General features: G+C 39.8%; 1 protein-coding gene across 49 annotated transcripts in view; it reads right to left on the minus strand.

Annotated features, from left to right (window-relative positions):
* The window catches only part of Sox6 (SRY (sex determining region Y)-box 6), a 569,905-nt gene that overhangs the window by 280,703 nt on the left and 261,710 nt on the right, over nucleotides 1-27,492 (minus strand). For all 49 annotated transcript variants that reach the window (XM_030242289.1, XM_017322068.2, XM_030242296.1 and 46 more), the window contains one exon: nucleotides 25,477-25,684. In XM_030242289.1, the coding sequence (XP_030098149.1) occupies nucleotides 25,477-25,684 (208 nt within the window). The remainder of the gene's footprint in view (nucleotides 1-25,476; nucleotides 25,685-27,492) is intronic.

The raw sequence follows: 27,492 nt of genomic DNA on the forward strand, positions 1-27,492 counted from the left end.
ATTAAAAGTACTTTCTATTCGTTGTTGTTTATAAAAGCTTAGTAGTTAGGCCATCATCGTTACTAGACTGATACAGGCACAGGGTGAGGCAGGAATATAATGGGGAAATCCTCAGGGCAGAACAAAAAGAAAGAGGCCCCTGAAAACAGCCACGGGACAAACACAAACCAGAGACTGACTTGGAATTCAGAAATGGGCTTATTGCCTCAATAAACAGAAAGGTGGAGATGCCCATGTCAGTCACAATTTCAAGTTTCAAATGCTGGTTTTGCTCAAAATATAACTACTAACAGCCTCTCCTATTTTGATTTCAGAAGAGTAAATAATTTTTAAAACACCAGGGAAGAATGTAAAACAATATTTCATTTACTGATATTATTTCCACACAGTGACTATCACCCCAGCTGAACTGTTGGTCATACTGAGTGTTAGCTTTATGCCCAGCTCATTCAGCTTGTCCTTTTACTTTCTCCCGAGAAGCAACTGTCTGGCCTTGTTCTGCCCCAATCACTTCTGGAACAACAACAAAAACCCATAGTATACCATAAGAGTAACAAACATTTCACTGGCTTTCTATAATATAGCATTATGAACATTTCTTTCTGACAAGTGTTCAGTAATATTTTTAGGCAGTCAGCAAGCAGTCAAAACTCTGCTATCTTTTTGTAACAGTTCACATGTCAAACTGGCAAAGTGCCCACAGTATAAGGCTGGAAAAAAAAATCTATTTAATGTCTGCCCCACAAGGCAACATGAGGTTTGATTGGCAGAAAGTGGAGAGTGGCTTTTGATCGTGTGTCCTAACATGCAGTTCCAGCTCCTGTCTTCTCAGCTGATGGGCTCCACATTACCCATTCAAACAGCAGTGACAGAGCACTGCACCACTCCCCGGCTGCAGTCACACGCAGTGGGAGCTAGGCTGGGGACAGCGCCACTGATTAAATATATCACTTTTTCAAGACAAGCAGGTTGTCTGAATCAAAGTTGGACAGAATAGACTCAACATTATTAAAAGGGGATATAAAACTCGGATTGAGTGATGTTCAGCCAGTTTGCACAGCCTCGGGGATTCCTGAGCTGACAGGGAGAATAAGGAAGAGCAGAACTCATAAAACAGGGCCAGAAATTAGCTGTGACACCTCGCCTATTTTCCCATCACTTCAGGACCAGTGAGTTTCAAAATCCTGGAGTCCCCTTTTCCCTTTTTAACTTTCATTTTTAAAAAAAAATGAATTCAGCAAAGGAAGAAAAACACATGAAAGCGTGCTGACTGCAGTTTGTCAATTACTGTCTTACAAGGAATAAAACGGCAGATGCAGGCTTTTGCATCTCATTTAAAAATACACTAATACAGGTTCTTCTAACGAGGATCCTTATTTTTAGATTTTATTGCATTTATTCACTTGGAATTATAGTATAACTTTTAAGTCTAGGAATATTAGAATCATAGAAATCGTGCAGTTTAGCATTTTATAAGTTCTCTGACTAGCAGAAGCTATGGGAGAGCTGGTTATCATATTTAGCACCCCTATATTCTCTGCTATAGCATGCATACTACTTAAACATTTTTGCCTAAAATATGTTTACATACATAAACATCTAAAATGAAGACATGCTCAATACAAATTTTTATTGTCTCCATTTTTTAAAATTACTGAACGTAGCTTCTAATAATGTGCGGGGCATCAACAGATACTTATAGACTGTGAAGAAATAAAAACTAAAGTTGTTTTCTATTTGGAAAAGTAAAAATAAATGTCCAAAGAAATGACAAAACTATAACCAACTATCTGGAACTAGAAACTAAAGGTATAGACTAAAATTTAAATAATTGTCTAAAACAAATTATTTGAAATCAAAATATACAGTCAAGTAAAAAATGGTCAGCCCAGGTATGATTTTAAAGCACTTGGAGAGTTTAATCTTTTCATATCTCTGCTATGAGGACTGGCTTTTATTTATTTATGGTCGTTAGTGGCACACGCCAGCTTTTTCTTGGAACACCTATGTTCTTGTTATTCACTTTGGCATCACTGTGCATAGTTAGCAGCAACCTGCTTGTTAGATATTTAAGATATCATTAAAGGATTAACTCTCCCTACCAAGGTGAGGACAGCTTTAATAGAGAAGGGGGAGGTGCTCAGCGGCACCCTTACACAAGACACCCAAGTAATTGGGCAGCAACAGCAGAGGCAACTGCTTGACAATGGAAAAATTACAGAAAAAATGCTAGGGTTCAATTTACAGTCACATATTCCTTATTGTATAATTCAACTAAATTACTTTAAATTTCAAAGTTAATTTAATGTTTGATGGTATATATTGGTGAAGTCGCATACTAATTTTCAGAATAATCTTAATATGACGATGTTTGATTTATGTTCTATTTGCCACAGAATGTGCCATTTATAATTGATAAATTACTCTGTATTAATCAGATACACATTCTCCTGAATGAGAAATAAGTTATATGTCATATGGCATCTGTACTTTGTGTAGTGAAAGGCCTTTGAGGATGATGAAAACGGTAATAACAAATTTTATCCAAGTTCTCAAAGGCAAAACCAAGCAATCACGTTGAAATCTCGGGGTTTGATGTTAGAAAATTACCATGAAGAGGATAATTTGACTTCCTGTGTGAACCCAGATTTTTCTTTAAAAGGGGGAGGGGTAGGGGCTTCTGAAACCCTGAAATGCTGCAAAACTGTATTTTCTCTTCTCCTCCCAGATATAAATTATATCAGTGCCCTTCCCGCACTGCCATGTGCATTTGACTAAAGCGTGCTGGGAATGGAGAGGAGACCGCCATGATGAGCTGTCAACTGGACCAGGTCCGAGGAAATCAGCCTGGCCTCCGCGGGACTGCCAATGAAAACACATTAGACCAAGTAGATGTGAAGCTCTCCAAAGCATACTCTCCCCTTCTATAATCCAATTGTGAGAGAAGGAAAAAATAGTCAGTGTTCGGAAGAAATGTTTGTGTTACTCCTGCTTTGCCAGTTGAGTCTTTCATATTCTATGCCAGGAGATCCAAAGAAAGGCAGAATAAACCCACACAATATTTTGCAACAGCATTTTAAAAATAGAGAAGGAATACTTTCCTTTTTTAAAAAAAAATCAAAATAATTAATTATTTTAGCCACTCTATTATTGCTTACAGTAATACACGGCAATAACATTTACATTGATTGAATTCTGTTTCCTTAATGTGAAATTTGTTTGGGGTTAATTAGCACGGCTGAGGAATAAGCTTAATAATTTTATCTTGTTTACACTGGAGGCAGTTTTCCGAGAGCACTGCTCAGGGAGGAAGTGACATCTAATTCCAGACAAAACATGGCGGTGAGGGCGGCTGCTCACTGTGGGGAGGCAAGCCAGGTCTTCCTCCTTGAGCAAGACTCCCACTACTTGGGGAGTCTAATGGCAACCACAGAAAGTTGTCAAATTATTTCTCAGACATGGTTAAGTTTTTAAAACAAATACCAAGCTGAGCAGGGAAGAAAGAAAAGACCGTATACAAATGGAGAAAGTCTCTGATATTAGACATCTTTACTGTCCCTTCCTAAAGAAAAAGTGGGTCTAATTAGTTGTCTTCCTAAAATGCGTACCTAGCATTTTTATTATGTATTATAACATTTTGCTCAGAGCTGACATTTTTATTCTGACAAGCACTGTCTGGAGAGCTCTCAATAAATAATACATTGACAATTTTCAGTAAATAAGCAGTGGACACAAATCGTTATCCTTACTTACAGCTGCCCCACTCTAATAGTGCTTTTACAAGGGAGGTGACTATTCAGTCTAATGCAATCCTCTCCGTGCTAGGAAGACATTTTCATTCATTACCACGGTCACAAGCACTTAAAGCACTTTTAAGCCCTGTTGCAAAACAGCAGGACTGGCAAAGTGAGTGGGGCTGACGAAAACTCAAGTTCTTCACCAGAGAAACCTGAGGCTGTTCACCTAAACACTACAAAAATTCACTTCTGCCCAGGCCACCTCCACACCTCTAGACCTGCTTGTCTAAGGAGAATACAGGATTTCCTTTAGTAATTAAATGTCTATCTTGTTAAGGCTAAGATGTGTGGTGGTAGGCTTTGTTTTCTGTATTACTTATAGCTTCATCAGTTAGTGGTATTCCTGAAGCACCATAGAGAGTCATGTTGTGACCTCTGTCTATATCTTTGAATAAGGTACAAAAACAAAAATAAAATTGGAATGCAAATAAATACATTTGAAACCACACAATAACTTTTCTTCTTTGCTTTGACAATGTGCTTTCCCTGACAAGCCCCTAACACCAGCACCCTTGCCAGTCATTAAACTATTAAGGCCGATTCAGATTTCATTTATCTTTATGCTGTAATATAAGTTCAAATGTTAAGCTATGTGGAAATGCAAACCTACAGAATAAGTAATCAAATGGAGAGTTGACATCTATATTTATTGACCTAGCTCCCCCACAGCTAGTATTTTTAACCTACTACTTAAAACTATGATCAATTATTTAACAAATTGTTAGGAAATTGATCATGGATCTGTATTATCCTGTTTGAAGTTAATGCTATAGTATACCACTGTCATAGGCCATGTCATCATGCTTTGGTCAAATCTAGAACACATAGCACTTAGGTACCAGATGATAGTGGAGTTAAAAGTTTAGATCACTATATTGACCATGTTGCCATAATGTAGCTCCCTTCTCAGGTATTTTTACTGACCCTGGCATAAACAAACCCACTGTCCCACCAGTTTCCAAGAGTCAGCAATTGCCAAATGCAACTGTGTGGTGCATGTAACACTTGGTAGTGACAGCAAGCCACTGTGCCATTAATGTACTAATTTTTTTTCTTGAGTGTTTTTGGAGTTAACAAAAAGTTTACTATAAGGCAGCATGCCAGCTATGCAGTCAGCATCCTTTCTACACAAGATGTAACTCATCTTGTGTCTACTGCATTTTTTGATGGCACCAAAGGGCCAGGTGTAGTGACTTCCCTCCATCTAGAACTGTGACCCATCAAAATGAGTTGACTAAGAAAAAAGAAATTTACTCCATGGCAACGAGAGACAAGGACCTCGAGAGCATGTTCTTATTTTTCTTGTATAGTTCCTCACACATCTGCATGCTGGGTGCATTTTCCATCCACAGAGAGAAGACTCAAACTTAGTGCATCTAGAACTAAACATTTCCCTGAAACTTCTCATCCATGGGAGACAGATCATCTCAATAGTCTCAGATCTCTCTTCCAGTTGTCTCTCCAACTGCATACACCATAGCCAATTAGCAACTTCAACTGTTTCTCTAAAATCTGGTTCCTATATATCCTCTACTGATATTTTACTGTTAACAGTATATGCCTAGGCCATTACAATAGCCTACAGCAGACTGTCGTTCGTTGCCCATTGTCTTTTTGCTACTGATGGTCAGAATGCCAATAGTTACTTCCCATTTTAAAAAAAATCCTATTCTGTCATTCATCCTCATATTTAAAGTTCTCATCTGTTTTCCAGCACTAAACAATCAAATTCCATCTTTTCAGCATACCTTCGACCTATTTTTTACTTTCACTCAGATCACCTGAATTAGACACAACAAACATCCTGAGAAGTTCATTCATAACACTGACATTTTATGTACATTTCTTTTCTACCTCAGATTCCAACTTATCCCTTGTTCAGGATATTCAGCTTATAATTACTTAAAATCCAGCTCAAATTGTATACATAAATTTCTAGCCTGAGACAAAATAAGGGTTCTGTCTTCTGCCCTGCCGCGTGCTACCAGCCTCTTCCTATTACAGCATAGACAGCCTTTACTCATGCCACTTTTCTCCCACCAAACCTTAAGCCACTAAGAAGAGTATCTATTCTTATATTTGCCTTCTTTTCCTCCTTCCCACCTTTACTGCCCCCACCTTGCTCTACTACAATAGATTTGAAAGAGCTTAATAAATAAATGCCTTGTAGAATTATCAGGGCCACATGCAGTCAAAGATTGCTGTGAATGTGGTCCAACACACAATCATAGATGCCTTTTAAGATGTATGAGATCTTAATAATCTATTTCATAACTTGATTGCAGTTCTCAGGAATGAACCTGTCAATGACTATCTGTTATAATGTTGAAAGGTTGGATGTGCCTGTAAGTCTGCTTATAAAAAAAATTCAAATATGATGGTGTACATATTACTTACTAGGTCTTACCAGATTTTAACAGAAACTGGATTAAATATGTATATCATTTGTACATCTTCAACACAGCAAGTTTTCAAGTACATGCTCTTAAATTTAGATTGTTGCTTTTTATGAGCATTTTGCAATTTCATATGCAGATTCTGTAAAAATGTGATAGGTGTATATCAAAAGAATTTACTTTATTGAGAAAAATTATAACAATATTGTTTTAAATTTTGTTTTCAAGTATTACTACAGTCCAAATGTTTCTGTCCTCCCAAACCCACATGCTAGAATAGAATCCGAAGTATGGTGGTGTCAAGAGGTAAAGATTTGATGGCTGGGTGATGAATGAAGTTAGTGACCTTATGAGAAAGGACTATGAGTGCTTGCTTGTCCCTAACAACATTTGAAGACATGGTATCAACTAAGAAGAAGGGAGCAATTAGGTCTTGGGATTCCTTGACTTTGGGCATGTGAGCAATGGGTCTTTGTTTCCCAGCTTGCAGCACTTTACTGTGGCAGCCTGTGTGGACTGACATGCCCCTAGTGCTGTGGAGAAGTGCAATGAATCTCTGGTAATCTTGCCCCTGACCAGTGAGTCACCATCCCACATGACCTCTGTTCTAGCCACGACTGCAGCTGCTGGTGTTTTGCTGCTGGTGTTTTGCTGCTGGTGTTTTGCTGTGCCATTTTGTTCCTGACTTCTAGGGGCATCCTATGTAGCCAAGCCTGCCATTTACAATATGAATCAATAGAGGCAGACAGGGCTTTTCAAAAGAAGTGGTAACTATCCATTAGCTAAACATATACAAATGAATTCTGACTTAAATCTCACACCTTATACAAAAGTTACCTCCAAAGTATATGCGGACTTAACTGTAAAGTGTACAATTCTATACATCCTTTAGAGGAGAAAGTAGAAAACAATGTTTAAAATCCATGACTTGGAAGTTGTTCTAAAATTTTATATCAAAAATATAGTCTATAAAGCAAAACATTGTTCATCTAGTCCTCATTAAGACTCTAAACTTGCAGTTGTGTAGGCACATGGAAAGGCAAACTAACGACTGAAGAAGATACTTCCAAACCATATCTCTAATGTAGGCCTACTACCTAGACTAACAAAGAGATGCCAAATATAATAGCAAAAGAAAATCTGGTTTCCTACAAAAGGGCCAAGGTCTGAAAGACAGTTCATGAACAAGGACACACAGACACCAAACAGCATATACAATGGGTAACACTCGTAATAAAAGAAATACAGATTAACTCACCATAAAACATCACAACATATCCATTAGAATGGCTAAAAGGAAAGTTAGAAAGCCAGCTACTGACAAAGGTACAGAGACACTAAGTCACTCCTCAGTGGCTAGTGGGAAAGAAACATTGCATGGGGACTCTAAAGCTGTGTAGCAGCTTTTTATCAAACTAAGACTGAAACCACCATCTAACCCAGTCATTATTCTGAATACTGATGATAGAGAAATAGAAACTTCTTTTCAGACAAAAAGTGGTAAATTTTATAAATTTCATAGAATTTTTTTGTGATATCACCAAACTGAAACCTATATGGAGGTCCTTGACCAGGGAATGTATTCATACTACAGGATTGAGAATATAAGAACTATTCATATTCAAAGCAAAATTAATGAAGTAATAGAAGAAAATCTAGGCTGAAAAAAAGTCACAGAAGCTATTTTCCACCTGGCAAACAAGAATGCAGCTTCTTCTCCCAGACGCTGTCGACACAGCAGGCACAGTCAGGGAGACAGTGAACTCAGTTTCCACCAGTGTGAGATCAACATGGATGGATGAGAGAGGTTCATGATGTGGCTGCATAGAAAGACTTGAGATTTTGCATATGTCCATGGTAAACTGAGAACCAATTGGCCATAACTGCATAGGGTTGTGGTTTCAGAATAGAGAGTGTAATTCCAATCCAAGGGATGATGAAAAATGGTATCATACCAAAACTCACATTCTCATTGGCAGAAAGACTTTTAAATAGGTCTCATATAGCTAAAAAGAGGGGCAAGTAATGTCACTAAAAGAAAAAATTGTTTTTGTCTCCACTGGCCTGCATTGCCATTAAAGTTATACTTAAAAGTCTAACTGTGAGAGTGAGGTAAATGCAAGGTAGGGGAGGCAGAAGGAGAAACTAGAAGCATTAGTCAAGATAAGTTTCATTTGTTTTTTTCAATCAATAAACATTTATTAGGAGTTACAAGTGCTGGGAAACAGGCCTGGACAAGCCCTGGTTGATTCTCTACCTAAATGAAGTGGGTGACAATACAAAAGACAAGTGAGGAAGTCACAGGCAGTAAGTCTGTTAAAATGAAGTACACATATATGTCCATAGGATTCCTGGATGCTAGGATCACAAGCTTATAAGACTTCTCCGAAGAAGAGGAAATTTAGTTTTGATATTTCCTATTATATTTATTTGTGTGTAATATGAGAAACACACATTCCATTATGTGTATGGGGGTTAAACGACACTCCGCAGGAATAAGTCTCTCTCTCTCTCTCTGTCACACACACACACACACACACACACACACACACACACACACACACACACACACTGGTCCTGGGAATTGAACTCAGGTTTAGCAGTGGGCTCCTTTATCCACTGAGCCATCCAGGCTTGCCTGGAACTGAAATCTAAGTATGTAGAAGGTAGAAACTGAGAGCTAAGGGATCATCCTTTTAAAAGGCCAAAGAGAGTGAGGGAGATGACACAAGGGTAAAATAGTCCCTGTGGGATCAGTTTGATGAAGGGAGACATAAAAAGCCATATGTGGACATGGTGGCATGCGTATGTAATCCAAGCACTCCTAGAGAGACAGAGAAAGGCAGAGAGAGACAAAGGAAGGCAGAGAGAGTAGAACCAACTGGAAGCTGGCTGGCCACCTAGTCTGGAATATGCTATGCAGGAACAGCAGGAGAGACCAGTGCCTTGGAAACAAGGTGGAAGGAGACTTAGGACTCCTGAAAGAAGTCACAGTCTGACCTCCACACATGCACCATGGCATGCTCATACACACACATACACATTAATTAATTAATTAATTGAGTAAATAAATAAACAATTCTAAGTGAGTTCTGTTTAAGCTGGGATGGCATTCTGGAATATGATGGAATTTCAGAGCACAGTGTGTTGGGCCTCTTCTAAGACTTCCCTTTGACTCTTGTTCCCATTCGCTAAAAAATAAGCAATGGTGTGATTGATCTTGCTGTTGTTGCTGCTGTGGCTTTTCTTAGCACGATTCAATATTTACCATAGTGCCATAGCTATTCAGCATACCTTCATCATTAGTATTTACTTGTTTTTAACATACTGCAAGCAATTATGCAAACACATAAGCCTCTAACTCTGCTGTTCTCAGTGGTAGTAGACAGCCTGCATCCTCTGACTTCACTGTGGGGCATTTGTCTGGACTTGTGCTGCAGTGTGGGCTCCTCAGACCTAAACTCAAAAGACATCAACTGAGAAAGGGCATCCACCTTTGTGCCACCAGATAACTCAGAGCTAAGCTATCAGCACTAAGTTGGGGCCTTGAAGCCATGGCTTTGTAAGGATTTCATTGGACAATGTCTTCTTCAGACATCAAAACTGCATAGCTGCTTTTATCACTCACTACATAAATATTCCCAGATCAAAAAGAAGAGACAATCATGAACACTTTCAAGAGTAAAAGAAAAGGAATTATGAGATTGGTTGAAATGAGTGATTTATTTCAAAAACATTTTGGGAGAGGGGCAACCTGATTAGTGGACTCTGAAGTTTAGTTGCAAATTTTTAAAAAATCAAAATAGCATAGAATTATAGAATTTTAGAATTGATTCTTTGTGTGTGTGTATAATATATATATATGTGTGTACATATATATATATATATATATATATATATAATACACACACAAAAATATCTTATATATCAACATCATTTTATAAATTTTAAAAAACTAAAACTCAAATCAATTAGTTAATTTACTATCAAGCTCCTAGGGTTATAAAAGATTGCATATCAATTCCAAGCCAACATCTGAAAGAAGTCCTCTTTTTTATTTTTATTAGGGGGTGTGGTGGGCACATGCCTAGTAAGCACATATTCACATTTATGAACATATATAGTAGACTTTGGGAGACTAGAGGTTGACTTTGGGTCTCTTTCATGATAAGACTCCACTCTAAATATTGAAACAGAGTCTCACTTGAACCCAAAGTTTATAGGTCTGGCTAGTCTAGCTAGCCACCTTGCGCCAAAGAGCCTATCCCACCTCCCGAATGCTAGGAGTATAGGCAGGCCTCCAACCTTCCTGGTGCTGGGGATCTGAACCACGCAGCCATCACCCCAGCCTCCCTCCTGAAAGGATTCTTAAATAATTTTGAACTGCTAAGGATGAGACCCAGACTATCCATGTATGCAAAGCACGCACGCAAACACTGAGTGATATGCCTTTTTCCTTTTCCTTTCGCTTTTTCCTTTTTTTTTTAATTTTATTTTTAAACAGGTTTGTCCAGTTTTTGAACTTACTATATAGCCCAGAATGGCCTTGTACTTGTGATCTTCCTGCCTCAGCTTCCTGGTAACTGGAATTATTGGTCTATGATATTCTTAGAGAAAAGCAAAGATTTCCATATAACAGGTCAATTGACTACCCAAAAAATGTTGTCTATTTCAATATAAACAATAGGATTGAGCAATAATCAAAAGGTTTGTAATTTTAAATTTAAAGTATTTCAGGAAAATGTAGGTTGTGAACCCAAGATAATTAGAGGTCAGTAATTATTCTAATCCCAAAACCACATCTTAAGATGGGAACATGAATAAAGACGATCAAAAGGGAAACAGTGTGTTTCCTAACAAACCCAGTAATCACAGTCCAGCATGAGAACAAGGCACCTGCGCTTGGCCATTGTTGAAAGGGCCGAAGACATTTTATTACCACACAACAAAAGGGAAATTGCAGCAAAGGGCCCATTGAAGACTCTTGTTGAGTTTCTGAAAAGGTTAGTGATTATAGAAAAAAACAAAAACTAAAAACAAAACTATAAGAAGTGAAAATGCATAATACTACACAGCAAAAATCATCTCTTCTGTCTAATATTTCACACACTACTGGAAGGTGTGACATATGACAGTCTGTTCTACTGTCCTGTCTCTAGACATTTGAATTTTTCACAATTTTCAGTAGTCAGCAGCCAATAGTGTCAGGGAACATCTTGCACTCGTATGATGCACAAGTGAGTGAGAGGCCTCCCTTCAGAACAAGCAGCACTAGTATTGATACTGATACTGACAAACACGCTTCTCTCTCTCTCTCTCTCTCTCTCTCTCTCTCTCTCTCTCTCTCTGTTTCCCACTCTGTTTCCTGTGTGCATGTGTGTGTTCTCCGAAAGCTGTCACTGTCTAGATCTCTTTGGTCTATCTTCCTCAACTGCTCTTACAGTTTTGTTTTTAGTTTTTGGGTTTTTTCCATAATCGCTAGCCTTTTTAGAAAAGGGGGTGAGGATACAACCAGGGCTCAGAAGCTACAGGGTGCCGTCATTTTTATAAAGTCCTAAAAGTATTATTTAAAAACTAATTCAAAACTATTTCAAAACAAAATGAAAGAGAACAGCAAAGTCCCCGCATGTCCAGAGCAAGGGCTGCCCAAGAGAAAAGCCATGGGCAGTCACCAGTACACAGCCTCATCCACAAGGCCATGAGCATTTGTCTCTGTGGTCATAGGCTTGGTCTTCACCTAACATGCCAAATGACCCACTTCCTTATCTGCTCATTTTCTCTTTCAACTATTAAAAAAAAAACACTAAAGATCCAAAGTTTCCTCTGCTCATTTCTTGAAACTCACAGAAAAAAAAAAATCTGAAGAAAATGTACTGGGTTTTCAAGGGAAAACGCAAACTTCCCAAACGCAAAAGGCAGAGGGTACTGTGCCTTTCCAGTGAGCCATTAGGAAGCTGCCTCTTTGTAAACAACAAAATGCCTAGAGCACCCTCAACCCCCTCCCCGTTCAGCAAAAGACAAACCTGAAACAACTGTGTGTGTCTGCTAACGCTATTAGTGAAAAGAGCCAGGAAAAAAACTAACCTTTAAATCTGAGGAGCTAGAAATGGGCCAAGAATCTACAGTACCTTTTCAAAGCAAAAGCCAAACAAAGAGAAGTCAAGGAGAGGACTCAGCTGCACAGTTGAGCTACCTGGACTGTAACAGGGGCCATGAAACAGCTGCAGATAGAACGAGTGACTTGTCCAAAAGGCCACGGGCCATGGAACTCTCACTCATTCTGTGATTCCTAAAGTTACAAGAGAGATTGGCCAGTTTCCAGAAATTGAAAAGCAAATATACCTAACTTGAAAATGCACTAAGCATAATTCCCACACTAAATAATCCAATATAGCACCAAGAATATAAATATTATTAGGAGAAAATAAATTTTAGGAAAAAAAAGGAGAATAGAATTTAAATAAAGCTGTATTAGCATTGTTCTGGCTAACTACCTGTCTCCTCACCTAACTGTGAGCAGACTGCGGAGCCTAAGTACTCATTTCCAATTGCTTGAGATGATACTTGGCAGGGCAACAGTGAATAATCAAAGCCCGTTGACGTGTATGGGTGTAATACGTATGTGTACAGGTTTGGGGCAGACATACATACATGTGCGTGGCCTGAGGTCTGCATAGGGTGTCTTCTTCAATCTCTCCCCTCTTAGTTTTTGAGACTGCATCTGGAGCTCACCAATTTGTCAAGTGCCCAGGATCCTCCTGGGCCTAACTCACAGTACTGGAGTGGCCTTTTAAGTAGGTTCTGAGTATCAAACTCATGCCCTCATGTGTGAGAGGCAAGCACTTCACTGAAGAAGCCATATCTCTGAGTCTTTCTAATGTGTTTTTATGTACAAATCTCACAAATGATAACCAGAAAAGGTTTAGACATGCTAAGACTTCAACAATCAAATCAATCAAAATATAGTAAAACCTTAATATTCACACATTCTGCCATAAAATTGTTTGGATGCTACAGCATAGCGGGAATGTCAAGGTGCTCTTGTTATTACTACACAGGATTTCATAGATTTCATTGCAACAAGAACACATTGTTCCTGACAGGAGTCTGAAACCTCATCCAAAGCTCCACCAACCTCAGTGGCTGACAACACTGCATTCCACATTTCACAGCAGGGAAGACTGGCTTCCAGTGGGGAAACTTTACTATCAGCTTTTCCAGAAGGCCTGAAAGGCCAGCAAAACTGAATTGCTCTTCCAGAACACAAGAACACCATTGCCGCCAAATGCTAAATCCCTTAACACCCTGGGGCATTTCCTACAGCCTGCCCGCATGCAAGGAGATTTTTATAACATTTCTCTTTGAAAAGTTTCTTCAAATAACAACACTGTAATAGTAGTTACAATAATAATAGCAATAATAGCTGTGATGAGAAAAGTGATATCCAGTCCCCAAAACCCAGCTTCATAGATGAAGGAACTGAAGCACAGAAGGGTTAAGTCATACACGCAAGGTCTCATGGCCAGGAGATAACTTTGGCTCAATTTATTGAGTGCTATCCTGTATGCCCACAATGGTCCACATGACTTAGTGCACTGACCAATGGTTGACTTTCATAACAGCACTATAATTTTGGTAGTTTGAAAGAAACTGCCATAGTTTGGGAAGTAATTAGGGAGTGTGGCCTTAATGGAGGTGTGTCATTGGGGGCAAGCTCTCTCTCCTGGCTATAGATGAAGATGTGAGCCCTCAGCTGTTCCTCACTTCACTACCATGGACTCTAACCGTGGAACTTCAAGTGGAATGAAATGCTTACTTTTATTGCTTTGGTCATGGTGAAAAGATAGAAAAGTAACTAAGACAATACTTATGTACATTTTGGATTTAAAAAAAACTAAAACAGCAAGAAATTTAGTAATTTGTGCTATAGAGTTTTTGTGGTAAATACTGAGTAACTACCAAACTATAACACCTTGCTCTAGCTCCAGCCCACATGACAGTTTGTAAAAGTGCTGTCATGAGTTCTGAAACTTGGATTCAAATCCAGATCTACGTCAATCTAGGACATGACTTTTGAAACAGAGTTTTCTCCTCATTTCAGCTATACTAGACAACAACTTTATTACACAAAAACATACAACATTGGTACATTTCAATGGGAACACAGAGCAGATGACTGTTTAGAGATGTAAATGATACCAGTGTGCCTGTCATACACAGAAACACATACATGGTACTTCCAACAGCTATAGCATCCTTTAAGAAGCTTGCTTTGTCAGAAGTCCAAGCTTACTGCCCTTTGTCGAGGGGCACAACATGGTGTATCTGTGTGCTTGTATCACCCTGATGGCCTAAGGTACACCAGGGGGCAAATTCATACTCTTATGTCTCTGACCCAGAAGTGTCTATGGAACCCTGACTAAGCTGTGTCTTCTCCACACTCTCCCAAAAAAAACTACATCTACTCTGATATTTGTACTTAATTCCAAGCACTGCTGCTTCCTCACAATGGTGGTAATTATTACCCAAAAGAGAATCTTGAAAAGTCTGAGAGTCAGAAAGTCTTATCTGACACCCAAGGGTTTTCCTCTTGTGTCCCTGTTCCTCACGTGAGTCCCAATGCTGACTGCAACCCACCCCAGCGGCCTGGGACCATATACTCAGTAGTATGATACACAAGACATGACAGCGGTTGGAGCACTATTATTAAAGAGAGATGAAAACAGCTGTACATTATGCTGAAGCACTCACTCTTCCCTCCACAAACAGACGGTCCTGGATTACAAGCAGCACTTGACCGTTTAAATCACGACAGCCACCACATTTAACCAGCTGGGCCATATTCTCCTAGCGCTGCCTGTTGACCTCCTCAGTCGCAGCTGCTCAAATGAAATTCTCATTAGACAACCTATTTTCAGAAGCCAAAGGGCTCTCTGATTAAATATATGTATTTAGATATAGAAGTCCTTTTTAAAGTGTTCATTTTCTGACAACTGTCGCTTATGTTAGGACCCAGCTATGCTGGCAACAAGATGGGTAACACGGGATAACTAGGATTCATCATTTAATCGAAGCTGAAGGATTTTTATCTTGGAAGCATTCTAACCTGGCTCTATTAATCACAGCCTTTCTGCACACTCTACCCACCAGTATCAACAGGACTTTATAAAGAAGATTCTAAGATTTAGTCATTCAATATACTCTGTGTCTCTACTCACCCATCATTTCCCTAAGTGCCACATAGTCATTCATCTACTTATGACACTAAATCAAAGTTAAATTCACAAAAGGCAGAACCCTTGTTCATCTTCCCATCAGCTTCACTGTTGGGAGGGGGTGCTTCTGACAGAATGCCATTGTTCATCAGATTCTCTGCAATTTAGTCAGAGCAATGCTCAGGGAGAAGAGTGATATAGTGGATCAATGCATCTGCCTGAAAAGTTGCTGTTTTATTATGTAAGCAACGATTTTAAATGGACAATGATAAATTTCACACAGATGAGTTTCTGCATTAAGAGGAATGAGAGTGAAGGTCTTTTTAATTTGATAAAGAGTCAAAACATTTTCTGGGAATGACTCAAGAAAGATCTTCATTTATTCTGTTATCCATACAGGCTTGCCAATCAGTTGATCCTAAAATATGGCCCTCAAACCATGATGTGGAGGGGAAATGATATATGTGAACAGTTCTTACATGCCCCGTGAGCTGTCCTGTTCCACCTGAGGAACCAGGCCCAAGGCTTTAAAGAGCCAAAGCCAAGGAGATACTGGGAGGATTGTCTGTGATCATTTTAGAATCAGAAATCTATCCTAAACTTTAATGATCTTTCTATAGCTCCTTGGTCTCCCACTGCCTTCTATTGTTACCAGAAGACAAATGAAATTAGTATTCAGGCTTGAGGAGGTGACTGACTGAGTGGCTAAAGCCCTGGCTGTAAGAGTGCCAAGGCCTGAATTTAGGATCCTAGTACCTTTGTGATGCTGGACACAGTGGTGTGCATCTGTAATCCCAGCATGCTTATGAGAAAAGAGAGTGGAGATGGGACAATCCCTGGAAGGGACAGGGCAGTTAGCCTAGTGTATGCAGTGGCAAAGAATAAATAATAAACACTGCCTTCAACAGGATGCAAAGGGAGGGCTGACGATTGAAGTTGTTCTTTGGCCTTCACACAGTTGCTAAGGCAGGGTGTTGCATACACATATGTGGGCATGTGGGCATGTACATGTGCCTATATGTGTACACATGCACACACTTAAAAATGGGATTCAAACTATAGCATTATAAAACTAGAAACCATGTATTGCTCCCATTTGCAAACCATATTTGCACTCTTTATTTTATTGATTGTATCACTATCCTCCTATTTGCCCAGAGTTTAAAAAACAAAATAAACAACAATAAAACCTTGGTTTGCACACTCACACATCTTCACAATTCCTCTCCCGACTCCATCTCCCTATACAGCCCTCCTTTCTCACTTGTGCTGTCTTCGTTAAGGCCCTTATCCTCTCTAGCCTGGAACTATTTCCTGAATACTTGTCCCTGCTCCCATCCACCCCACACTGAACTGCCGGATTTGCTTTCTCAGAGCAAAGGTCTAATCCTTTGCCATGAAGAACAGAGCAGTTAGCAGTTCCTCCATCACTTCCAATATTGCATTTGAATTTTCTAGCCAGAATGGCAAGACCTGTCAGGATCCAAACACAGCCTAGTTTTTTTTTTTTTTTTACAGGTCTGCACCATCACATCTTCTTTTTTTTTTTTCTTTCCATTTTTTATTAGGTATTTAGCTCATTTACATTTCCAATGCTATACCAAAAGTTCCCCATACCCACCCACCCCCACTCCCCTACCCGCCCACTCCCCCTTTTTGGCCCTGGCGTTCCCCTGTTCTGGGGCATATAAAGTTTGTGTGTCCAATGGGCCTCTCTTTCCAGTGATGGCCGACTAGGCCATCTTTTGATACATATGCAGCTAGAGTCAAGAGCTCCAGGGTACTGGTTAGTTCATAATGTTGATCCACCTATAGGGTTGCAGATCCCTTTAGCTCCTTGGGTACTTTCTCTAGCTCCTCCATTGGGAGCCCTGTGATCCATCCATTAGCTGACTGTGGGCATCCACTTCTGTGTTTGCTAGGCCCCGGCATAGTCTCACAAGAGACAGCTACATCTGGGTCCTTTCGATAAAATCTTGCTAGTGTATGCAATGGTGTCAGCGTTTGGATGCTGATTATGGGGTGGATCCCTGGATAAGGCAGTCTCTACATGGTCCATCCTTTCATCTCAGCTCCAAACTTTGTCTCTGTAACTCCTTCCAAGGGTGTTTTGTTCCCACTTCTAAGGAGGGGCATAGTGTCCACACTTCAGTCTTCATTTTTCTTGAGTTTCATGTGTTTAGGAAATTGTATCTTATATCTTGGGTATCCTAGGTTTTGGGCTAATATCCACTTATCAGTGAGTACATATTGTGTGAGTTCCTTTGTGAATGTGTTACCTCACTCAGGATGATGCCCTCCAGGTCCATCCATTTGGCTAGGAATTTCATAAATTCATTCTTTTTAATAGCTGAGTAGTACTCCATTGTGTAGATGTACCACATTTTCTGTATCCATTCCTCTGTTGAGGGGCATCTGGGTTCTTTCCAGCTTCTGGCTATTATAAATAAGGCTGCTATGAACATAGTGGAGCATGTGTCCTTCTTACCAGTTGGGGCATCTTCTGGATATATGCCCAGGAGAGGTATTGCTGGATCCTCCGGTAGTACTATGTACAATTTTCTGAGGAACCGCCAGACGGATTTCCAGAGTGGTTGTACAAGCCTGCAATCCCACCAACAATGGAGGAGTGTTCCTCTTTCTCCACATCCTCGCCAGCATCTGCTGTCACCTGAATTTTTGATCTTAGACATTCTGACTGGTGTGAGGTGGAATCTCAGGGTTGTTTTGATTTGCATTTCCCTGATGATTAAGGATGTTGAACATTTTTTCAGGTGCTTCTCTGCCATTCGGTATTCCTCAGGTGAGAATTCTTTGTTCAGTTCTGAGCCCCATTTTTTAATGGGGTTGTTTGATTTTCTGAAGTCCACCTTCTTGAGTTCTTTATATATGTTGGATATTAGTCCCCTATCTGATTTAGGATAGGTAAAGATCCTTTCCCAATCTGTTGGTGGTCTCTTTGTCTTATTGACGGTGTCTTTTGCCTTGCAGAAACTTTGGAGTTTCATTAGGTCCCATTTGTCAATTCTCGATCTTACAGCACAAGCCATTGCTGTTCTGTTCAGGAATTTTTCCCCTGTGCCCATATCTTCAAGGCTTTTCCCCACTTTCTCCTCTATAAGTTTCAGTGTCTCTGGTTTTATGTGAAGTTCTTTGATCCATTTAGATTTGACCTTAGTACAAGGAGATAAGTATGGATCAATTCGCATTCTTCTACATGATAACAACCAGTTGTGCCAGCACCATTTATTGAAAATGCTGTCTTTCTTCCACTGGATGGTTTTAGCTCCCTTGTCGAAGATCAAGTGACCATAGGTGTGTGGGTTCATTTCTGGGTCTTCAGTTCTATTCCATTGGTCTACTTGTCTGTCTCTATACCAGTACCATGCAGTTTTTACCACAATTGCTCTGTAGTAAAGCTTTAGGTCAGGCATGGTGATTCCACCAGAGGTTCTTTTATCCTTGAGAAGAGTTTTTGCTATCCTAGGTTTTTTGTTATTCCAGATGAATTTGCAAATTGCTCCTTCTAATTCGTTGAAGAATTGAGTTGGAATTTTGATGGGGATTGCATTGAATCTGTAGATTGCTTTTGGCAAGATAGCCATTTTTACAATATTGATCCTGCCAATCCATGAGCATGGGAGATCTTTCCATCTTCTGAGATCTTCTTTAATTTCTTTCTTCAGAGACTTGAAGTTTTTATCATACAGATCTTTCACTTCCTTAGTTAGAGTCACGCCGAGATATTTTATATTACTTGTGACTATTGAGAAGGGTGTTGTTTCCCTAATTTCTTTCTCAGCCTGTTTATTCTTTGTGTAGAGAAAGGCCATTGACTTGTTTGAGTTAATTTTATATCCAGCTACTTCACCGAAGCTGTTTATCAGGTTTAGGAGTTCTCTGGTGGAATTTTTAGGGTCACTTATATATACTATCATATCATCTGCAAAAAGTGATATTTTGACTTCCTCCTTTCCAATTTGTATCCCCTTGATCTCCTTTTGTTGTCGAATTGCTCTGGCTAATACTTCAAGTACTATGTTGAAAAGGTAGGGAGAAAGTGGGCAGCCTTGTCTAGTCCCTGATTTTAGTGGGATTGCTTCCAGCTTCTCTCCATTTACTTTGATGTTGGCTACTGGTTTGCTGTAGATTGCTTTTATCATGTTTAGGTATGGGCCTTGAATTCCTGATCTTTCCAGAACTTTTATCATGAATGGGTGTTGGATCTTGTCAAATGCTTTTTCTGCATCCAACGAGATGATCATGTGGTTTTTGTCTTTGAGTTTGTTTATATAGTGGATTACATTGATGGATTTTCGTATATTAAACCATCCCTGCATTCCTGGAATAAAACCTACTTGGTCAGGATGGATGATTGCTTTAATGTGTTCTTGGATTCGGTTAGCGAGAATTTTATTGAGGATTTTTGCATCGATATTCATAAGAGAAATTGGTCTGAAGTTCTCTATCTTTGTTGGATCTTTCTGTGGTTTAGGTATCAGAGTAATAGTGGCTTCATAAAATGAGTTGGGTAGAGTACTTTCTACTTCTATCTTGTGAAAAAGTTTGTGCAGAACTGGAATTAGATCTTCTTTGAAGGTCTGATAGAACTCTGCACTAAACCCGTCTGGTCCTGGGCTTTTTTTGGCTGGGAGACTATTTATAACTGCTTCTATTTCTTTAGGGGATATGGGACTGTTTAGAAGGTCAACTTGATCCTGATTCAACTTTGGTACCTGGTATCTGTCCAGAAATTTGTCCATTTCGTCCAGGTTTTCCAGTTTTGTTGAGTATAGCCTTTTGTAGAAGGATCTGATGGTGTTTTGGATTTCTTCAGGATCTGTTGTTATGTCTCCCTTTTCAGTTCTGATTTTGTTAATTAGGATTTTGTCTCTGTGCCCTCTAGTGAGTCTAGCTAAGGCTTTATCTATCTTGTTGATTTTCTCAAAGAACCAACTCCTCGTTTGGTTAATTCTTTGAATAGTTCTTCTTGTTTCCACTTGGTTGATTTCACCCCTGAGTTTGATTATTTCCTGCCGTCTACTCCTCTTGGGTGAATTTGCTTCCTTTTTTTCTAGAGCTTTTAGATGTGTTGTCAAGCTGCTAGTATGTGCTCTCTCCCGTTTCTTCATGGAGGCACTCAGAGCTATGAGTTTCCCTCTTAGAAATGCTTTCATTGTGTCCCAAAGGTTTGGGTACGTTGTGGCTTCATTTTCATTAAACTCTAAAAAGTCTTTAATTTCTTTCTTTATTCCTTCCTTGACCAAGGTATCATTGAGAAGAGTGTTGTTCAGTTTCCACGTGAGTGTTGGCTTTCTGTTATTTTTTTTGTTATTGAAGATCAGCCTTAGTGCATGGTGATCTGATAGGATACATGGGACAATTTCAATATTTTTGAATCTGTTGAGGCCTGTTTTGTGACCTATTATGTGGTCAATTTTGGAGAAGGTACCATGAGGTGCTGAGAAGAAGGTATATCCTTTTGTTTTAGGATAAAATGTTCTGTAGATATCTGTCAGATCCATTTGTTTCATCACTTCTGTTAGTTTCAGTGATTCCCTGTTTAGTTTCTGTTTCCATGATCTGTCCATTGGTGAAAGTGGTGTGTTGAAGTCTCCCACTATTATTGTGTGAGGTGCAATGTGTGCTTTGAGCTTTACTAAAGTTTCTTTAATGAATGTTGCTGCCCTTGTATTTGGCGCATAGATATTCAGAATTGAGAGTTCCTCTTGGAGGATTTTACCTTTGATGAGAACAAAGTGCCCCTCCTTGTCTTTTTTGATGACTTTGGGTTGGAAGTCAATCTTATCAGATATTAGGATGGCTACTCCAGCTTGTTTCTTCATACCATTTGCTTGGAAAATTGTTTTCCAGCCTTTTATTCTGAGGTAGTGTCTATCTTTTTCTCTGAGATGTGTCTCCTGTAAACAGCAAAATGTTGGGTCTTGTTTGTGTAGCCAGTTTGTTAGTCTATGTCTTTTTATTGGGGAGTTGAGACCATTTATGTTAAGAGATATTAAGGAAAAGTAATTGTTGCTTCCTGTTATTTTTGTTGTTAAAGTTGGCATTCTGTTCTTGTGGCTATCTTCTTTTAGGTTTGTTGAGGGATTACCTTCTTGTTTTTTCTAGGGCATTGTTCCCGTTCTTGTATTGGTTTTTTTCTGTTATTAACCTTTGAAGGGCTGGATTCGTGGAGAGATAATGTGTGAATTTGGTTTTGTCGTGGAATACTTTGGTTTCTCCATCTATGGTAATTGAGAGTTTGGCTGGGTATAGTAGCCTGGGCTGGAATTTGTGTTCTCTTAGTGTCTGTATAACATCTGTCCAGGCTCTTCTGGCTTTCATAGTCTCTGGTGAAAAATCTGGTGTAATTCTGATAGGCTTGCCTTTGTATGTTACTTGACCTTTTTCCCTTACCGCTTTTAGTATTCTATCTTTATTTAGTGCATTTGTTGTTCTGATTATTATGTGTCGGGAGGAATTTCTTTTCTGGTTCAGTCTATTTGGAGTTCTGTTGGCTTCTTGTATGTTCATAGGTATCTCTTTCTTTATATTTGGGAAGTTTTCTTCAATAATTTTGTTGAAGATGTTTGCTGGTCCTTTGAGTTGAAAATCTTCATTCTCATCCACTCCTATTATCCGCAGGTTTGGTCTTCTCATTGTGTCCTGGATTTCCTGGATATTTTGAGTTAGGATCTTTTTGCATTTTCCATTTTCTTTGATTGTTGTGCCGATGTTCTCTATGGAATCTTCTGCACCTGAGATTCTCTCTTCCATCTCTTGTATTCTGTTGCTGATGATCAAATCTATGGTTCCAGATTTCTTTCCTAGGGTTTCTATCTCCAGTGTTGCCTCACTTTGAGTTTTCTTTATTGTTTCTACTTCCCTTTTTAGGTCTAGTATGGTTTTGTTCATTTCCATCACCTGTTTGTATGTTTTTTCCTCTTTTTCTGTAAGGACTTCTACCTGTTTGATTGTGTTTTCCTGTTTTTCTTTAAGGACTTGTAACTCTTTAGCAGTGTTCTCCTGTATTTCTTTAAGTGATTTATTAAAGTCCTTCTTGATGTCCTCTACCATCATCATGAGATATGCTTTTAAATCTAGGTCTAGGTTTTCGGGTGTGTTGGGGTGCCCTGGACTGGGCAAAGTGGGAGTGCTGGGTTCTGATGATGGTGAGTGGTCTTGGTTCCTGTTAGTAGGATTCCTACGTTTACCTTTCGCCATCTGGTAATCTCTGGAGTTAGTAGTTATAGTTGACTCTGTTTAGAGATTGTTCTTCTGGTGATTCTGTTACCGTCTCTCAGCAGACCTGGGAGACAGATTCTCTCTTCTGAGTTTCAGTGCTCAGAGCACTCTCTGCTGGCAAGCTCTCTTACAGGGAAGGTGCGCAGATATCTTGTTTTTGGACCTCCTCCTGGTCGAAGAAGAAGGCCCAAAACAGGGCCTCTCTCAGAAGCTGTGTTGCTTTGGCAGTTCCCAGAAGCTGTCAGCTTCTGTGGTGCAGACTCTCACCTGTGCAGAGTAAATTCCTAAGTTCCAGGGAGTCCTGGAACCAAGATGGCGACCGCTGCTGCTGAGGCTGAGGCTGTCTCCCGAGCCAGGCGGACACCTGTCCTCTGGTCCGGACGGTGGCCGGCTGTCTGCGGCCCGCCAAGAGTGCTGCCTCAGCGGCTCTGTGCTTCTGCCCGTCCCAGAAGCTGTCCGGTTCTGTGGCGCACCCTCTAACCTGTTCAGACTAATTTCCTAAGTTCTGCTGAGTCCCGGAACCACGGTCTAGTTTTTCTATTTTAATATTCCCTATGCAAATTCACCTCAAGTTAGAACCTGAAGGCTGGCTGTTTTATGCCCTTCCTCAGCCTACAATGTCTTTCCCTGCATTCCACCAAAGCAATACTTTCATTCTCCAGACTAGTTAGGACTCATTCCCCATAGAACCCTCCGGTGGCTTCCTAGGCAGGAGCAACCTTACCTTGTAAACTCCCAAAACATTTGATCTGTTCAGCTTTCATGGAACCTGTCACTGTTAGACTTCAGACTGGGTTTCATTCGCTATGTGTCCTATGCCTTTTACTAGACTACGAAGCCTTTAAAAGTTTGAGACTACTCCCTCATGCATTGTGAGCACAGCATGTAATCTTGCAACAGCCTTCTTAACCTTGAGTCCAAAAGACCCCAAAAGACTGATAGACAGAACTCAGATGGGAAAGCAACCTTTCCCCAACTAGCTCATACTGCGATTTTTGCCGTTCCTCAAGTGATGGGTGAAAGCAACATCTGCCGTGGCTGTGGTATTATCACATTAACAAGAGACAGTTCTCCATCTCACTGCAATCGTTAAAACACCTGCACATGTCAGTTATAGCACTGCTGCACTAGAAGGGAGTGGCTGGGCCTACCTTAAACTTTATCTTACCACGAGTAAAGGATATCACATTCTCCCTTACCACATTTTAAAAATTACTTGGGTATTTAATATAATTCACTTCTCTGAAGGTCTATAGATTTTATTTTCTGAGTTTACCATAGTGCTAAGGAGTTACAGACTTCACTAGACTGTTGAAGGGAGTCATAGAGAAGATAAAGCTCTGAAAGAGCAGAAGAGTCAGTCAGCTCAGAGTTCACACACTAATGATCACATGTGCTATCCATAATTGCTCATCGGCCCCTCTAGAGCATACTTGTTCATGTTTTAAATATAGATCAGAATGTACCAATCATCATCTTTCACAATCTAAAGATGAATGTAAGAAACATATTAGAAATTACTGACAATTGGGAAAGATATAAAGAGCTTGAAACCCAGTATTGAAGAGGCAATCAGTATTCACGAGTACACATGCACACATACCCTCAGGTGACAAAAAGGATCAATCATACACATGGATGTGTAAAAAGAAATATGTGATATATGCATCAAGCAAGCACAAGAATTCTAAAGGTCTGTAACTAAAGAGAAATAATGGTAAAGTTGATTATCCAATCACCTCAGTGGTCTCCAGAGGCATCAGTACATGGAAACACAGTGGAATTATTAACATTTATAATGTGATCACCTTCAGAAACATCTCAGATCCACATAGTTTGCAGTTTATAAGAGACTTTCATATTCATTGTTTGGGTTATTTCTCAAAATATTTCAATTGCCATGTTAAATACAAAGACCACAGCAACTTTTGAATCCTGTGGTTTGGAAAAACTGAGTGTATCAGACAGGGCTACAGTTCCTAAGTTACTGCTGGGTAGCCTGGATCATCAAAAGCATCAACTACGTGCCAGCAATCTGATTAGCATGACAAGAACGTGAGCAAGACTCTTTAGTCAGACTTCCACAAACATCAATAAAAGACGAACATTAAGTCTTTATAAGAATAAATTCAATTAGACGGGAACTACCTGTCAGTCAAAGTCCCCTAGAGTGTCACTAAGGTCTAAATCTCAAAAACTAGTGAAAAATCCAGGGCTAGGTCAGGGCTGAAGCACACAGATAAAGAACTCATGTACACACTCACTGTGATAAGCCCACAGCGCATTTTGTTTAAATACAGAGTCCACTGGAGGCTCCTGTAGAGGAGCTGAGCACAGAAGGCTGTGGCAGGCACCGCCTCCCACGCTTGGAGGCTTTAGCAGCTCTCCACCCTAGTCCAGCATTTAGGGGTGGATGTGAAATTTTAAATGTGTAACAGTCAGAAAATGGAAGGGAAACACATTAGAAAAAAAGTTTACTTCATTTTTAAATGGGACATATTATCAAAAAACTATCTGTCAAAAGGAAATAAGAAAAAAATCACTAAAACTGTTAGATAGGGAAATTCCCTTGCTATCTTTTTCCAGGGTGATGGTTAACATCAGTTCTAATCCTTGGGGTATTGTTGTAAGAAACAAACAAAACGCACAGATTTTGAGAAAACTGGGGCTATCTGCTTAGCACTCATAATGGACTTCAGTCAGCTGTCACCATAGTAACCTCTGAGTGACTATTCCCAGCTTTCTTAGGCACTTCTGGCCCTTGGAATCCTGGTTATTTTGCTATTGCCGAGGGGAAAAAGCCCAGAGAGGAAGTCCACATACCCTCTTGTTCTGTCCGAGTCATCTCCTCCAGCTTCTTCTGCTTCAGCGTATCCACCACATCGGCAAGGCTCCCTTTGCGGCGTTCCGGGGTTCCAAAAGTAACACTGTTCATTATTTCACGCTCCCGACTCCCTTCGTCAGGCTTATGTGGTGAGGTAGACGTATTTCGGAAGGAATATAGGGAACATAACTTATTATTCTCTGACTCCTAGAAAAAATAAAATGAGATTGTATAAAAGTCATTAATATGTAGGTTTCTTTTCCAGCCACTCCAAAAAGAAAAAGAAAAAGAAAAGGGAAAGAAGAAAACCTAATTGTTGAATAGCTTATGATTATCACTAGATCAAATAAATTATATTAACAAAATAAAATAAATCAGTGAGACAAACAGAACTGCTTGTCTTATAAGCAATGCTGAACTTTAAAGTAGCAGTTAATTATCAAAGGAAACAAACGCAAAGCCCAGGTTCAAGCTGTGTCATTTTTGAGGTAAGAAAACAAAACTGGACAGCTTGGCTTCTCATTCACACATGCTGTGCACTTGTGAGCATTCAGTTTCTGTGACCCAGGATGAGAACTGGTGAAGTCTTTCTCCCTAACTGGGTCCTTTCATCAGCAGCACTCTTCCCACTGACCAAAATATGTACATAGCAAAAAACAAAAAAACCCAAAACAACAACCAAACAAACAAACAAACAAAAACTGCTTTCTCCCATTTAGAAACTTTAAAAATAGTGGAATTTAGTTTCAATGCCCAACATTCACTACTCACTAGAAATTAGATAAAATGTCTAAACCTGAGCCAGAGAGTCAGCGATCTCAATTCTCCAAATGCTGGGGTTTGTAGGACACCAGCTTGTTTCAAGCTACACACATGCCCATAGTCCCAGAAGCTCCTGTCCACCCTCAGCCTTGCTCCTGATGCCCCAGCTGTAGCATGCCATCCACGTGGCATTTAAAAACTATCTTGAACAACAGTAAATTGTTCATTGCAGAAATGTTTGCACAGGAATTACTTCCCAGTATACAAGAGTTTGCTAACTACTAGGAGGCTCATCTCTAGCTACAGAGAGGGAGCAAATCTTAGGTTAAAATACAAACACCGTATTAAAGCTTTTGGAAGAGGAAATTGTTTTGCATCTCTGAATAAGAACTGAGAAGCAGGGAGAGAAATGTCTCAGCTGTTCAGAGTGCACTGCTTTTGCAGAGGACCAGAGTTCAGTTCCCAGCACCCACGTGGTTCATTTTGCAGTTCTACAATTCCATTTCCAAGGTACTTGATGTCTGTGGCTTCTGTGGGCACCTGTGTTCATATAGTCACAATCACAAACCCACACACACACGTAATTTAAAGTAAAATAATAATTATAAAAATCAAGAACCAAGGGTTAGAGGCAACTGTTACATAGCTGTAGCCCTCCATATATCTGTCTGAACAAAAATATTCTTTTCCTGATTAAAAACAAGAAAAACTGTTGAGAAACATCAAAATTCTAATGGCTCCTAGTCTCTTTTCTTGCAAAGGTAACCAACCCTGCCAGCTTGAGCAAAGGAGGGCTGGAGCTGAGTCAGAGGCAGAGCACTGGCCTGCCATACAAAAACACCAGCTTTGGTCTCCTAGAACATGTAACAGAAATAAATTAGTGCTGGAAGAAATGGGAGGCTGGGGAGACAGCATCAGTACATGGAGGTGTTGGGGCTAAATCAGCGAGTCTCCACTGAATGAAACAATGGCTGCGCTCAATAGTACTGCTGCCACCGTTCCCACGGAGAAAGGGACCAGAGAATGGCACAGCACTTGAAAAGCCCCTGGGCACAGTGCAGAGCCCCCAGAGGGGAGATAATGTCTGAGGGAAGGAAGAGATATAGCACTGGGACTAGAGGCATTGATGTGACCCTCGATTAACTTAAATACTGTGATTACTGGAAACTCTACTGAATGGTTTGTGTTAATAGATAAACTGTATGGTTTGGATTTCAATAAAACAGTTTAAAACAGTGTGAGATGAGTCTTCT

Source organism: Mus musculus, chromosome 7 (assembly GCF_000001635.26).
Source record: "Mus musculus strain C57BL/6J chromosome 7, GRCm38.p6 C57BL/6J".
Classification (NCBI taxonomy): domain Eukaryota; kingdom Metazoa; phylum Chordata; class Mammalia; order Rodentia; family Muridae; genus Mus; species Mus musculus.